Source organism: Medicago sativa, chromosome 6 (genome assembly GCF_051527215.1).
Source record: "Medicago sativa cultivar Bolivia chromosome 6, Bolivia_mono, whole genome shotgun sequence".
Lineage (NCBI taxonomy): Eukaryota > Viridiplantae > Streptophyta > Magnoliopsida > Fabales > Fabaceae > Medicago > Medicago sativa.
Window position 1 is genome coordinate 95,282,961 of NC_140754.1, and position 12,455 is coordinate 95,295,415.

Sequence of the window (12,455 nt, forward strand, 5' to 3'; positions counted from 1 at the left end):
TTGCACTCTTGTGTTCACATGGGAAATGTATAAGTAAGAGATGAAGAAGGGAAAGAGAAGATAAGTGTTATTCTTCAGCAATTTTATTTGATTCCTTGTAATCTAATTCTTTTTCTTTTTAGGACAGGAGATGGCATCTAATTCAGTTGACTATATTTTCCACACCAGCAATGCTATATCTTGTGAAAGTTTTTTCTCGAATTTATCCCGAAGCTTTACCTGCCCTTTTTTTTTTTTTGGAATGAAGGTCAAATTTTCAACTCTGGGACTTGCTGGAAAAAAACAGCAAGTAGTGGGTATAATTTTCACCTCGTGGAATTGTCGCACTGTGTTTTCTCACGAGCTTTAGCATTTTCATTTCCACACACCACTTATCTTTGTTTTAATTTTCACCTTGTGGAATTGTTGCACTGTGTTTTCTCGCGAGTATCATGTGAATGTAAAAGAGAGCGGATTGTATCGAAAAAAAAAAGAGAGCAGATTCACCACAGATTTAATACAGATGAAACATTAGGCACACATACCAAATTTGTAGTAGGTTCATTGACTATATGTAGTAAGAAAGCACACACAAGTTTATTACATCTTCTATAGGTTCATATTGAACACAAGATCATTAGATCTCCTAGGTTTTTACTTATTAGATAGCTAGGGATATCCTAAGGTTCACTTACATCAAGCTTTGTCTCCCAATAATTCTGATTTAGGAATTTATTCACAATTTTAAAAGGAATAGAAAATTTAAACTTTTGATCCCCTCCAATTCTATTACCATTGATCCCATTCCCGTTGATGTCTTTATTGTCAATCAACTCTAATCTCTTATTTTCCCGAAGACCATGATTCGGCACTCTTGGTGGAATATTCGGATTTCTTACGGTCATATGTGATTGTGCTCTTGATTGTTGTTTAAAAGCGGATAATTGAGATTGATAATTTGTTGATTTTACCTTGCGAGTGGTTACATATTGCACGAATTGTGTTAATTTGCATGATTTTGCGTTTGTGGTGTTTGAGGACCGCAAGCCATCCATGTTTGTTGGTAAAATATTTTTGTGTATGTCATCTTTATGCTTGATCTCGCTTGACTGTCCTTGAGCTGCGATCGCACAGTGAGAGCATCCAGTGAGCTTCCAATTCCCACTTCTACAAACTTGTTCAAACATGTAAAATAATGCGGCAGAAGGGTGTTGATCAGGACCTTTAACTGTACAATTTATACTACCATTAGACACATTAAAATTAACAACCATCGAAAGACCGATATCTATTTTATTTTGAGTGAACATATTTCCCTGACTAATAGCATAATAGTGTGCCACAGTTGTTGTATAGAGGTATTTATCCTCTTTACTTCTTTTCTTCCCCTCCACAACAATAAGGCCCCCTTTGCCTGCCCTACCATAACAAAAAACCCAAGTCATAATACAACCATGAGAATTAAAGGTCTCTTTGAATTTGAAGGTTGTAACAACTTGAAATCTTTGGTCGCCCTTGTAGCTGAAGTGAAGAAAATCGGATTGAACTCTTTTTATCCACAATTGGATACCACCACCGAAACATATATCGTCTTCAAGTTCTAGACATACCTCGCTGATTTTGCCATGTTCATCAGCATATTTCTCGAGGTCGAGTGTACAAGTTGAATCACCCGTGGTGTATGACGTAGTCCATCCCTTGTTGTATCCTCCATCATCGTCACTCTCATCATCTTCTTTTATCATGTCGATGGTAGCATTATTTTCAAGTGTTACATTGTACTCTTCACCACCAAGACGGTTTCCCATGTGATTAAGACACTCACACGCACACACAATACTACTAGAAAGGGTCTTCTCTAGTTTAAAGTTTTGTACTTCATTTGGGAAATTTATAAACATGCCAAATATGGAATCTTTTCCTGTATAATTAATAATTTGGAATTGAGAGGGAAGCTTTATTCTTCAGCAGCTTATTTAATTATATAGCATCTAATTCTCTCTATCATATACATTTCCATATACCTTTAATATGTCTTTTCCTCTGGTCCACGAATGATCAGTAGCTCAATGATTTAGGTTTAGAAACCAAAGGAGTTAACACTGCTAAATAATTTGGGTTGAGCAATCAACTGATTATTAAATAAAACATGAGAACCACATGTAAACAATTTCATCATCAAGATCGAGTTATTATATATGAAATTAGAACACACTTACTTGAAATGATTACCGGATTCGCCGAGATTTGAGAAGTCTTCCTTTGCCTTTCACATGCTCCGAACTTAGGGCTTTCGATGGGGCAAACCACTAATGAGCAGAAATTGTCAGAGTGATGGCAAAGGGGACCTAGCCTCTCTATTTATAACCGTTCAACCCTAGTGTTTGGGCCTACACTATTTTTCTACACAAATCAGATTAAGTGCCCAAAGACCCATTATTTATTGATCACTTTTATTAGGGCCTAAGCATCATCAAATGGATCACAACAACAGTCCGTTTTTATTAAAACCAAAACCAACAATTGATTGCAACCCACAAAATATTAGAAGAAATTTTAACATTCTCCCTTTTATATTTAAGGGAGGATATTTATGTAATTTATTTAGTTTAACAACGGATATAGATATCTGCGGACATGAATATCATCAAATTCATATCCAGTATGTATTTGGTTATTAAAATATCTGTTATTTTATTTGTAGTATCGTCTGTGTTTGTGGCGAATTTTATCCATCGATATCCGTGAGTACATATATTTTTGTCATTAAAGCAACTTCAACAGGAAGCCTATAGTTAGCAAATGCTTCCATTGGGGTCATATTATGAATTCAATTTAAGAGAGAAAGCTTGTAAACAAGAAAGATTGATATATTGATTCTCCTTGACTCATTGAATGAGACTACATAGTATGTATATAAGATGTTAGTTGTATAATAAGCTAAGCTATGTCTAACAGAGTATAATAGCTTGCAATACAAGTAACAACTTTTTTAAATCAAGAACAATACAGCTGTCATTAGGTGTAACTAATCTCCTCTAACTATATTATCAACTAAATTTGGAGTCTTCTCTTCATTTGAATTAAGTTCATGTAAAGTGGAAAAAGTACCTAAAGTACTTTATTCGATGTATTCCCATCGATAATTTTATATTCATGATAGGGATTAGTATTCCCATCGATAATTTTATATTCATGAAAGTGATAATTAGTAATCACACTAGCATTATTATCTCCCCAAAATATATTTTCTTTGTTATTTACAACAGCTACTCTGTTATTTACACTCCCAGTGTCAGAATAATGCTCATGAGTAGTCTCAAAACCCTTCCAATACCCTGTTCTAGAAACTTGTTTAATCATACGAAGCAATGTTGAAGAAGGGTGTTGAACAAGACCCTCCGCTGAAACAAATAATATGTTATTTGATATGGAAATATTTACAACCATTGAAAGTCCAATATCTATTTTATTTCCACTAAAATCATTTTCATTGGGAACAGCTTAATAGTGTTCCACAGTAACTTTGTAAGGATTCATACCTCTCTGCATGCTATTCTGTTCAACGACAATAAGACCCCTTCCTCCTCCATGAAAGAAAAAATTTGTTTCCTTAAAGAATCCGCGACTTTCATAGGTCACGTTATCAGAAAGCGGTAGTGTTGAAGAGAAGTTAATTTTCTTGAGCAGATCATTTTCAGCTTTAGCTATATATAAAAAGATAAATTGACTTCTATATCTGCTATCATTGAAATGGAGTATTAAACCTTGAGTGCTACCATCTCTATCAAATACTCTAGTTAAGGAGAGACAAACAGTTGACCCGTCAATGATGTATTTCACTTCACAGCAGTTCGTCTTTCCTAAACTCTTATCCTTAATATCTCTTTTTTGGAATTTCATGGTAAGATTACTTCCAACTTTTATATTCCTATTACTAGCAAAACTATTTCCCATTTACAGATCGTTGGTAAATACAATATTAGATCTAAATACTAAAAAACACCTACATCGGTAAAACGAAGAAATAAAAAAGTATACATAAACATTGTGGACAACTCACCTTTTATGTTTAAACACTAACTAACATTGTACACAGCCGCTCCAAATGGAAAATTCAAAAAGAAACATGGTACTATATCTAAAAAATTGAGCTTTGCTACTTTTGTCTTCTTTGGTTTGCATGCTTGCCAAGGTATGGGAAATTTATAGAGGCCCAAGTTGTAGAATATTTTCCCTACAACTCAAGGTGATCAAGCGTTGTTCTTCCGCAATAATAATAACAGCATCTAATTCTCCACTGTAAAAAAAAAAAAATGCTTATAATTCGCTGTTAAAAAAACTCCATAGCAAAAAAAAAAAATGCTTATAATTCGCTGTTAAAAAAACTCCATAGCATCTAATTCTGGTTTTTTGTTTTTACTAGAAAAACCATATTGATGCACAGTTACAAAAGGATATACTATATATGAAAATCCTTCACTGTTGGCATACATAAATTACTTGGTAATAAAAAAAAGTGTGCTTTGAGTTAATTACCCTCCTCTAAAGATAAGTTCATTCACAAAGAAACTGCCATTATGAATTATATCCTGTAACCACACCCTGATTGGCAAGAACATTTTCTCCAATTTACCCAGGTCGACATTGAAGATAGTCCTTTCTTCATCATTATTCTAGTTCTCATAGCAGATTATATAAGTGAGAGAGGATCGAGAAACCCTACACCTTAATATTTTGGGTAAAAATGTGATGTTCAATTATTTCAACTCACTTATATGGTTGCTCTTGATCCAATGTGGATGATCCCCTAAACTCCCTTCATGTCCAACAAGATACCATAATTTAGTTGAAAGAGCAAGAAACAATAGACATGAAGAGATGAAGACAAAAAAAAAGAAAAGAAAGCATATGTATGAAAGATATCAACGAGAATATTAGATACCAAATTTTTTTATGAATGGAATTAGATACCCTCTTATAATTTTAATTAAAAAATCTTAGTGAAGAATAAGAATCACACTTGCTAATATATTTTTTAGGAGACAGTGAAAATATTTTATACTTTGCAATTAAAATTTTCCCTTATAAATCCAGCCTTCCAAACCAGAGAGATACATATATAGTTAGCAGCTAGATTCAAGTCTCAACTCTCTTTGTGTAGTCAAGGTACGTAAATTTCAGTTTGGGGAGATTTATTTATTTTATTTTTATTGCGAAACAATATTTCAAGTATTGGACTTAATGGTTCTAGTGCAAATCAACTGAAGAAAATAATTTTGTTTTTGTTTTGACAGGAAGAAGAAAATATTGTTTTTCTGAAAAGATTATTATTTACATGGGAAATAGTTTTCCATCGGAGAAGAGCGTGGGAACGAATGCAAGCATCAAACTTGAACACGCAGTTTCAGTAGAGAGGAAGGCATATACAGTGTCACACTACGTAGATGGTAAATCGGTTGTTATACTCTACTTATTGATAATATATCACGAAGATGGTCTCATTAAGGACTTAAATTTCGTTTTCTACGGACCTACTGGATCCGTATTTACATTCTTCATTATAAATAAAGCTGAAAACAATCTTCTTAATTGCTGTCATACTAATCCCATCGATTCACTTTATGAAACAAATTTTAATAATGAGACTAAGAACCATTGGGGAGGGATTACGAAAACGGATGTTGCATACCGTGGAGATAAAAATGATGGGAATCTTCTTGTGGTGCAGCAGAAGAGAAAGAAGGGAGTTGAAAAGCCTTGTGCAATCAGAGTGGCACACTATTATGCTTATAGTAAACAATGCTTTTTAAGTCGGAAAAAAAGTGAGGTTGGACTTTCAATAATGGTAGATATTAGAGTGTTAAACAATGATTTGAATGTTTCAATGAAGGATCCTTATGAACACCCTTATTTAGTATTGCTTCAAATGTTTCAACAAGTATCGAGAACATGGATTTGGAAGTGGACAGCATGCTCCCATTGTGCTGCTCAAACTCATATGCAACAATTTGAGACGGAGAATAATGGTGAAGAAATGGAACGGTCTAGGCAAAGCAGAGGAAATAGTATTTCCAATCATGGTGTGACTATAGGAGATTATAATGGTAATTTAGTTGTATCTGCTTCACGTATATATGTTAATAATATGCCAACAAACTAGGATGTCCATATTTAGTCTATCTTAATGCCAACAATCAAGGTGTGGCTATAGAAAACCATAATGGTAATTTAGTTTATCTTAATAATTTTAAAACATACATACATACATACATACGTACATACATACGTACATACGTACATACATACATACATACATACATATACATATACATATATATATATATATATATACATATATATATATATATATATATATATACATATATATATATATATATATATGTTGATGTTTGCCAACAACCTAGGATGTCCATATTTAGGCTATACATTTGTAATAATATGCAAGTATATACTAGTATATTGAGAATCTTTGCCACAAACAATAATGTTATAAACTATTTTATGTATGAGATTGTGAGTGTAGCTTTACTTGTGCTAAAAAATTTCTTAATTTTAAAGGGTCTCTAATAAAATTGTTTTAGGCATTTAAACATGTTTAGTCGACCCTGTCTTCATTCGTTTCTAGTGTCGTAAACGGAAACTGTTTCTCCGATCGTCTCTGATGTCTTGTTTCTATTCACGTCTCCCAGCTTAGACTAGTGGACGTAGCAGGGAGAAACAAGATGAGAGGATCTAATGATTTTTGATTATTGAGTTGATTTTTGCGAATGAAAAAAGTGTTTTGAGAGGTGAGGTCAAGAGTGGGTGGTGTGTGATATAAGATGTTTGAGTGCAGTTTGTAATGTAAAAATGTGTGTTGTTTAATTTTGGCTAAATTGCATATTTAGTCCTTTCGGATTGTGTTGTACTTTCACTATGTTATCTTCCATGTACTGTTTAACTTTTGTGTTGGGTAATCTAATTTGTGTTTGATCGATCTATACGTTTGTGTTACGAAATAACTTCTAATGGGTTTATAAAGAGGGAAAAAGACCTGAAAATAACTTCTCATTTGTATGTAACCTTGGGGACGTTACAATTTTCAATACACATGAAACCTGTTAAATATACAATCAGACACAATCGAGTTTCAACTTCCAATTTCATGACAACATCGAATTGTAACTTCTGATCATTATAAAAAGGACAATTTCAGTATTTTGAGGTTTCTTTGAGCAAATGAGGCAGTCCAAGAGAAATTTTCTTCATAATTTTCCGAAGGACCGTTTAAATTGACATGGTTCATATGATGACTATAAAATAAAGAATATTTTTTCTTATCAGAAGTATCAGTTAGATGTCTTGAATAACTTTTAGACAATATGGCTAGGGATATATAACTTGTCGTGTAATCAACATAAACTAATTCGATGTGCCAAAAAGAAATCATATTTAATAGACAACTTGAAGATATGTTTTTAAAATTTTAGTCTACATAAAAAATTCTAATCTTGACAATTTTTTTTTTGGGTATCTACCAAGATGGGGTGATAAGAAAGTAAACAAAATCTCTATCCTAGATATTTTAGATCCAACGCTATATTTTGGATTCCTCGATCCTAAATTAAACATGAGTTTACATTTGAAAATTGCTCGTTACGCACCTATGATTTGTTTACAGCACGCCGGATTAACAGAAATACCTCCAACAACAGTTAATTACTGTTTGCTTTCGAACGAGATCGTTAATTGTTATTCGCTCACAAAACTGTTATTAACGACCGTTCAATGAAAAGCCTATCTCAACAAACAATGACCCACCGTCACTTTTCTATGCACACCATTTCTTCCCTCCCTACCGCTTCAACCAGAGCATGTGTCGCTTCAATGGTGACGACATCTATGATCAATGATTGCTTCAAAAAAAAATATCTATGATCAATTGCATTTTCTCTACTATGAAATCCAATGGTCTAATAATTTTCCGAAAAAATAGATGAATTTTTTCTCTCAAAATCATCAATTTTTGTATATATCATTCAACAGGAGATCCAAAAAAATTATATTGAAAGCGCATTCAAACATGCTTGATGAATGCTGTAAAAAAGAGAAGGATTTGGTATTAATAGTGGATGATTAGTCATGAGGAAAAGTCCATCCATTACTACATGTTCCTAAGTTACCATTGAGCATTCAAAGTAGACAATGTTTTTTTCCTTATAGAAACAATCACATACGCAAGAGCTTACATCACTTGTCACAAAGAGCTCAATTATATTCCTTAAAATATTCTTGAAAGGCATTGCGTTGATATACTTTTAAACATTCTTGTATAATTGGTACACTCTAACGGTTAATGTCTTTTGGTAGGACCCAACTTTGAAATCTACCTAAAGCAATTTCTACTCGGACATTATTTATCTTCCGACTGTACTCTAGATTACCACCAGAGCGTTTTCGTCAACAAATTGAAGAGTTATAGGCAAAAATATATATTGGAGATATCCATCTTACAAAGATATCTTGTTTTTCATTTTCCATCTCAAATACAATTACATATCATGGAGAACAAGACATGCATTGCTATGGTTCCTTCACCTGGACTGAGCCATTTGATTCCACAAGTTGAGTTTGCAAAACTATTAATCCAACATCACAACGAGTACCATATCACATTCCTCATTCCCACACTCGGTCCACTAACTCCTTCCATGCAATCCATCTTGAATACTCTTCCACCAAACATGAACTTCATTGTTCTTCCCCAAGTCAACATTGAAGACCTTCCACATAATCTTGAACCTGCAACACAAATGAAACTCATAGTGAAATACTCTATTCCATTTCTTCATGATGAAGTAAAATCACTCCTTTCAAAAACTAACCTTGTTGCTTTAGTCTGCAGCATGTTTTCAACCGATGCACACGATGTTGCTAAACATTTCAACCTTTTGTCTTACCTTTTCTTTTCTTCAGGAGCTGTTTTATTCTCTTTCTTTCTCACTCTTCCAAACCTTGATGAAGCTGCTTGTACTCAGTTCTTAGAGTCAAGTTATGAAATGGTAAATGTTCCTGGTTTTTCTATTCCTTTCCATGTCAAAGAGCTTCCCGGCCCGTTTAACTGTGAAAGATCAAGTGATACCTACAAATCAATTCTTGATGTGTGTCAAAAATCATCATTGTTTGATGGTGTTATAATCAATACTTTCAGTAATTTGGAACCGGAAGCCATAAGGTTTCTTCAAGAGAGAGAAAAACCTAGTGTTTATCCGGTTGGACCTATCATTAGAAATGAGTCAAATAATGAAGCAAACATGTTAGTGTGTTTAAGGTGGTTGGAAAATCAGCCACCAAGTTCTGTTATTTTTGTATCTTTTGGAAGTGGTGGAACACTCTCTCAAGATCAACTCAATGAGTTAGCTTTTGGTCTAGAATTGAGTGGTCACAAGTTCTTGTGGGTTGTAAGAGCTCCAAGTAAACATTCTAGTTCTGCTTATTTTAGTGGACAAAGCAATGATCCATTAGAGTATTTACCAAATGGTTTTTTAGAAAGAACAAAAGATAAGGGATTAGTGGTTACATCATGGGCACCGCAAGTTGAGATTCTTGGTCATGGATCAATTGGTGGTTTTTTAAGTCATTGTGGTTGGAGTTCAACTTTGGAGAGTGTGGTTAATGGCGTACCATTGATTGCATGGCCATTGTTTGCAGAGCAAAGGATGAATGCAAAATTACTCACTGATGTGCTCAAAGTGGCAGTAAGGCCAAAGGTTGATGATGAAACCGGGATAATAAAACGAGAGGAAGTCGCCAAAGCTATAAAGAGAATCATGGAAGGAGATGAAAGCTTTGAAATTCGAAAGAAAATCAAAGAATTGAGTGTTGGTGCTGAAACTGTACTAAGTGAGCATGGTTCTTCTAGGAAAGCACTCTCTACTCTAGCATTGAAGTGGCAATAATATACATGTTGAGTGGTTTCAATAAATTATTAATATTGTACTTATCTTACATTTTTCTTATTGTTTCTTTTATCTTTTAAATATATTATTTCTGGTATTAAAGCTATGTAATAACTTCTTATTTATAATGAATTTGATGTCAAACATTTTCAATATTTTTGATTATTTATATTTTTGCTTGCACTAAATATTAAGCAAATGAGAGATTTGGTGTCTAACCACATTGAGGGAACAAACTATTTTGGCTCAAATTCAGAATCTAGTTCATTGGATAATGGTTGCCTCACTTATAACCAATATTTATGCCATCATATTGGTCCCATGATTTCCAAATTAATTCTTCAAATAATGTACTACCGAATTTATCTTTTTGTTGTTACTTTAAACAACCATTTTTGATGAAGTTGATGACCAATTAATTCGAAAAAAAAAAAAATCAACTGATGATTAGTATAGTGACACTTAATGTTTTGAAAACTAATTTAGAGATTAAATAACTTAAAAGATTAATGTTTTTATGAAAGTAAAATGGACTTGTTAACTTGACATCGTACAAATCCCAACATATAGTTAGCATGAGAAAGAAAAATTGAAACACATTGGTCTATGGACTATGATATTACCTAAATTGTAAGCAATCTGGTTCAATATTGCCTTCTCTTATACTCTACTGTCAGATTCAAATTGCACAAATGGGAAAACGAGCTGATGAGCAATCTGCAGCTTCGCCTTCTACTTCTATTCAAAACCTTTTAAGCTATGCTGGTACAGATGTTTTTTTTTAACTGTTTATCCGAGAGTGAACCGAACAAATTAAACACCGGACTTTCATTTTATCGCAAATGGCAGCTATACTTTGCCTCACCAAGTCTTTCACTATAACACTGTCATCCTTAATGAAAGGCTTCTCTAGAAGAGCAAGCTCTCCCAACCTCTCTGAGATTTTTCCCTCAACTATTTTCCCTCTTATGTTCTCGGGTTTCGAAGCAAGGTCTTCTCTTTGCATCTCAAGTTCTTTTTCCTTCGTCACAAGGGTTTCGGGAATATCTTCAATAGGTACAATCTGAACCTGTGGTCAAAGTCTGTTTCACAGTTCACTTCAATTAGAACACCCATGCAAGAATCGTGAATGTATGTACCGGTTATTCCTTCAGATGCTAGTCTTCTGGATTTCTTATCAGCATATGAGAGACCCTTTTCCCTGAGATATGCTTGCGCCTTTTGAAGATCACCTTCTGGTTTCAGCAAGAGCTTTCTTACAGTCCATTATCCCTGCACCGGTTTCTTCTCGCAGTTGCTTAACCAAACAGGCCGAGACCACTACCGTTGATTTCCTGCAACACAGCATTGAACAATTTAATATTTGCATCAAAGACGTCCATTTTTTCTCAATTTTGCTTGTGTACAACAAGGTCATACACATTCACAGCTTAGGTTAAGTTTCGTCTATACCAAGAATAATTCGGATAATATTTAACATATATATAAGTATGGAGGGAAGGTTCGGTTGAAAATATTCAAGAAAACTTAGCACCCTAATAAAACTTGGAAGAATTATGGAAATATTATAATGGGCAAAACTACAACAAGGTCTTTTCATGGTGTCAAATTATTTTTAAAAATATTTATAACACTAAACCAACTTTACTCTTAGCCGACTTCTGTTACAGTTTTTAGTACACAATCAATCAATGATCAGTACAACAAGGTCACAGTTTTAGATAAAAACAAAAAACTATCGTGTTAATTTTGATGGATTAAATATTGTAAGAATCGCTATGATGTAACTTAGATGTATCCTTGATGAACTGAAGATGTAATGTACCTTTTAAAATGGTCAGCTAGATTTTTGGTAACATACATGAAAAAAGAAGTTTGATCCTACATTTTAAACAAAACTACCAACTTGACATGAAGAAATGACTAAATTAACACGAAAACAAGATCAAGGACCTGTTTGCCACTTTAAGTTAAAGGACCCACGAAACATCAAATATGATTACATTGAATTGTAGTTTGTCCTTTTAGAATGCAGTTTTCCAGGAACTAATTACAAAAATTTCATAATTAAATAACTCACTAACAAGTAGGAATTCATAAAACCTATCCTTCCTTCGGAAATTGTAAGAACCCTTCCTTCAGTAGTTGCTCTGGTTGCTTTCTTGTCTGCGCTCGCTAAGCCTTTTTTTTCTAAGGAGCTCTTGTGCTTTGATAATGTCACCTTCACTTTCAGAAAGAGCATTTTCGCAGTCCATCATTCAAGCTCTTGTTTCGTCCCGAAGTTACTTCACAAGTGCTGGTGATACAGTTGCTGCAATCCAAAGGGAGGTGGAGAAGACATTTAACAATTACAAATCTTGTGTATGAATTCAAAGATTGGTGAACATGCTGGAAACCTTAGACCTTGTATGGATAAACAGCCTAATTAAAAGCTTATAAGATAAGCGCTTAACATATAAGAGCTTATGTATAACAAAAGATAAAATGAAGTCATACTGCTTTCCTATATGCTAT

At 33.7% G+C, this 12,455-nt stretch overlaps 2 protein-coding genes and 2 pseudogenes across 3 annotated transcripts; 2 read left to right on the forward strand and 2 right to left on the reverse strand.

The window, feature by feature from the left end:
- Positions 1-527: 527 nt before the first annotated feature.
- On the reverse strand, positions 528-1,847 carry LOC146918479 (uncharacterized). The gene is made up of 2 exons (XM_085720132.1): positions 1,590-1,847; positions 528-1,398 (listed from the first exon to the last, which is right to left on the reverse strand). Exons 1-2 carry the CDS (start codon positions 1,709-1,711, stop codon positions 660-662), a joined length of 861 nt encoding a protein of 286 aa, XP_085576258.1. The 5' UTR covers positions 1,712-1,847; the 3' UTR covers positions 528-659.
- A 3,192-nt stretch (positions 1,848-5,039) lies between these two features.
- LOC146918480 (uncharacterized) lies at positions 5,040-6,893 on the forward strand. The gene is made up of 2 exons (XM_085720133.1): positions 5,040-5,148; positions 5,277-6,893. Exon 2 carries the CDS (start codon positions 5,318-5,320, stop codon positions 6,140-6,142), a length of 825 nt encoding a protein of 274 aa, XP_085576259.1. The 5' UTR covers positions 5,040-5,148; positions 5,277-5,317; the 3' UTR covers positions 6,143-6,893.
- Positions 6,894-8,090: 1,197 nt separating this feature from the next.
- Positions 8,091-10,094, forward strand: LOC146918481 (hydroquinone glucosyltransferase pseudogene; annotated as a pseudogene). The gene has a single exon (XR_015016232.1). The product of XR_015016232.1 is annotated as a hydroquinone glucosyltransferase pseudogene (transcript).
- Positions 10,095-10,722: 628 nt separating this feature from the next.
- Positions 10,723-11,323, reverse strand: LOC146918482 (polyprotein of EF-Ts, chloroplastic pseudogene; annotated as a pseudogene).
- Positions 11,324-12,455: the final 1,132 nt, after the last annotated feature.

Excerpts from the sequence above, each read along its gene's own strand:
- LOC146918479 (XM_085720132.1), bottom strand. The coding sequence starts at position 1,711 with ATGATGAGAGTGACGATGATGGAGGATACAACAAGGGATGGACTACGT. Across the intron at positions 1,399-1,589 it reads AACATGGCAAAATCAGCGAG|GGCAGGCAAAGGGGGCCTTA; the intron begins GTATGTCTAGAA and ends TTGTTATGGTAG.
- LOC146918480 (XM_085720133.1), top strand. The coding sequence starts at position 5,318 with ATGGGAAATAGTTTTCCATCGGAGAAGAGCGTGGGAACGAATGCAAGC.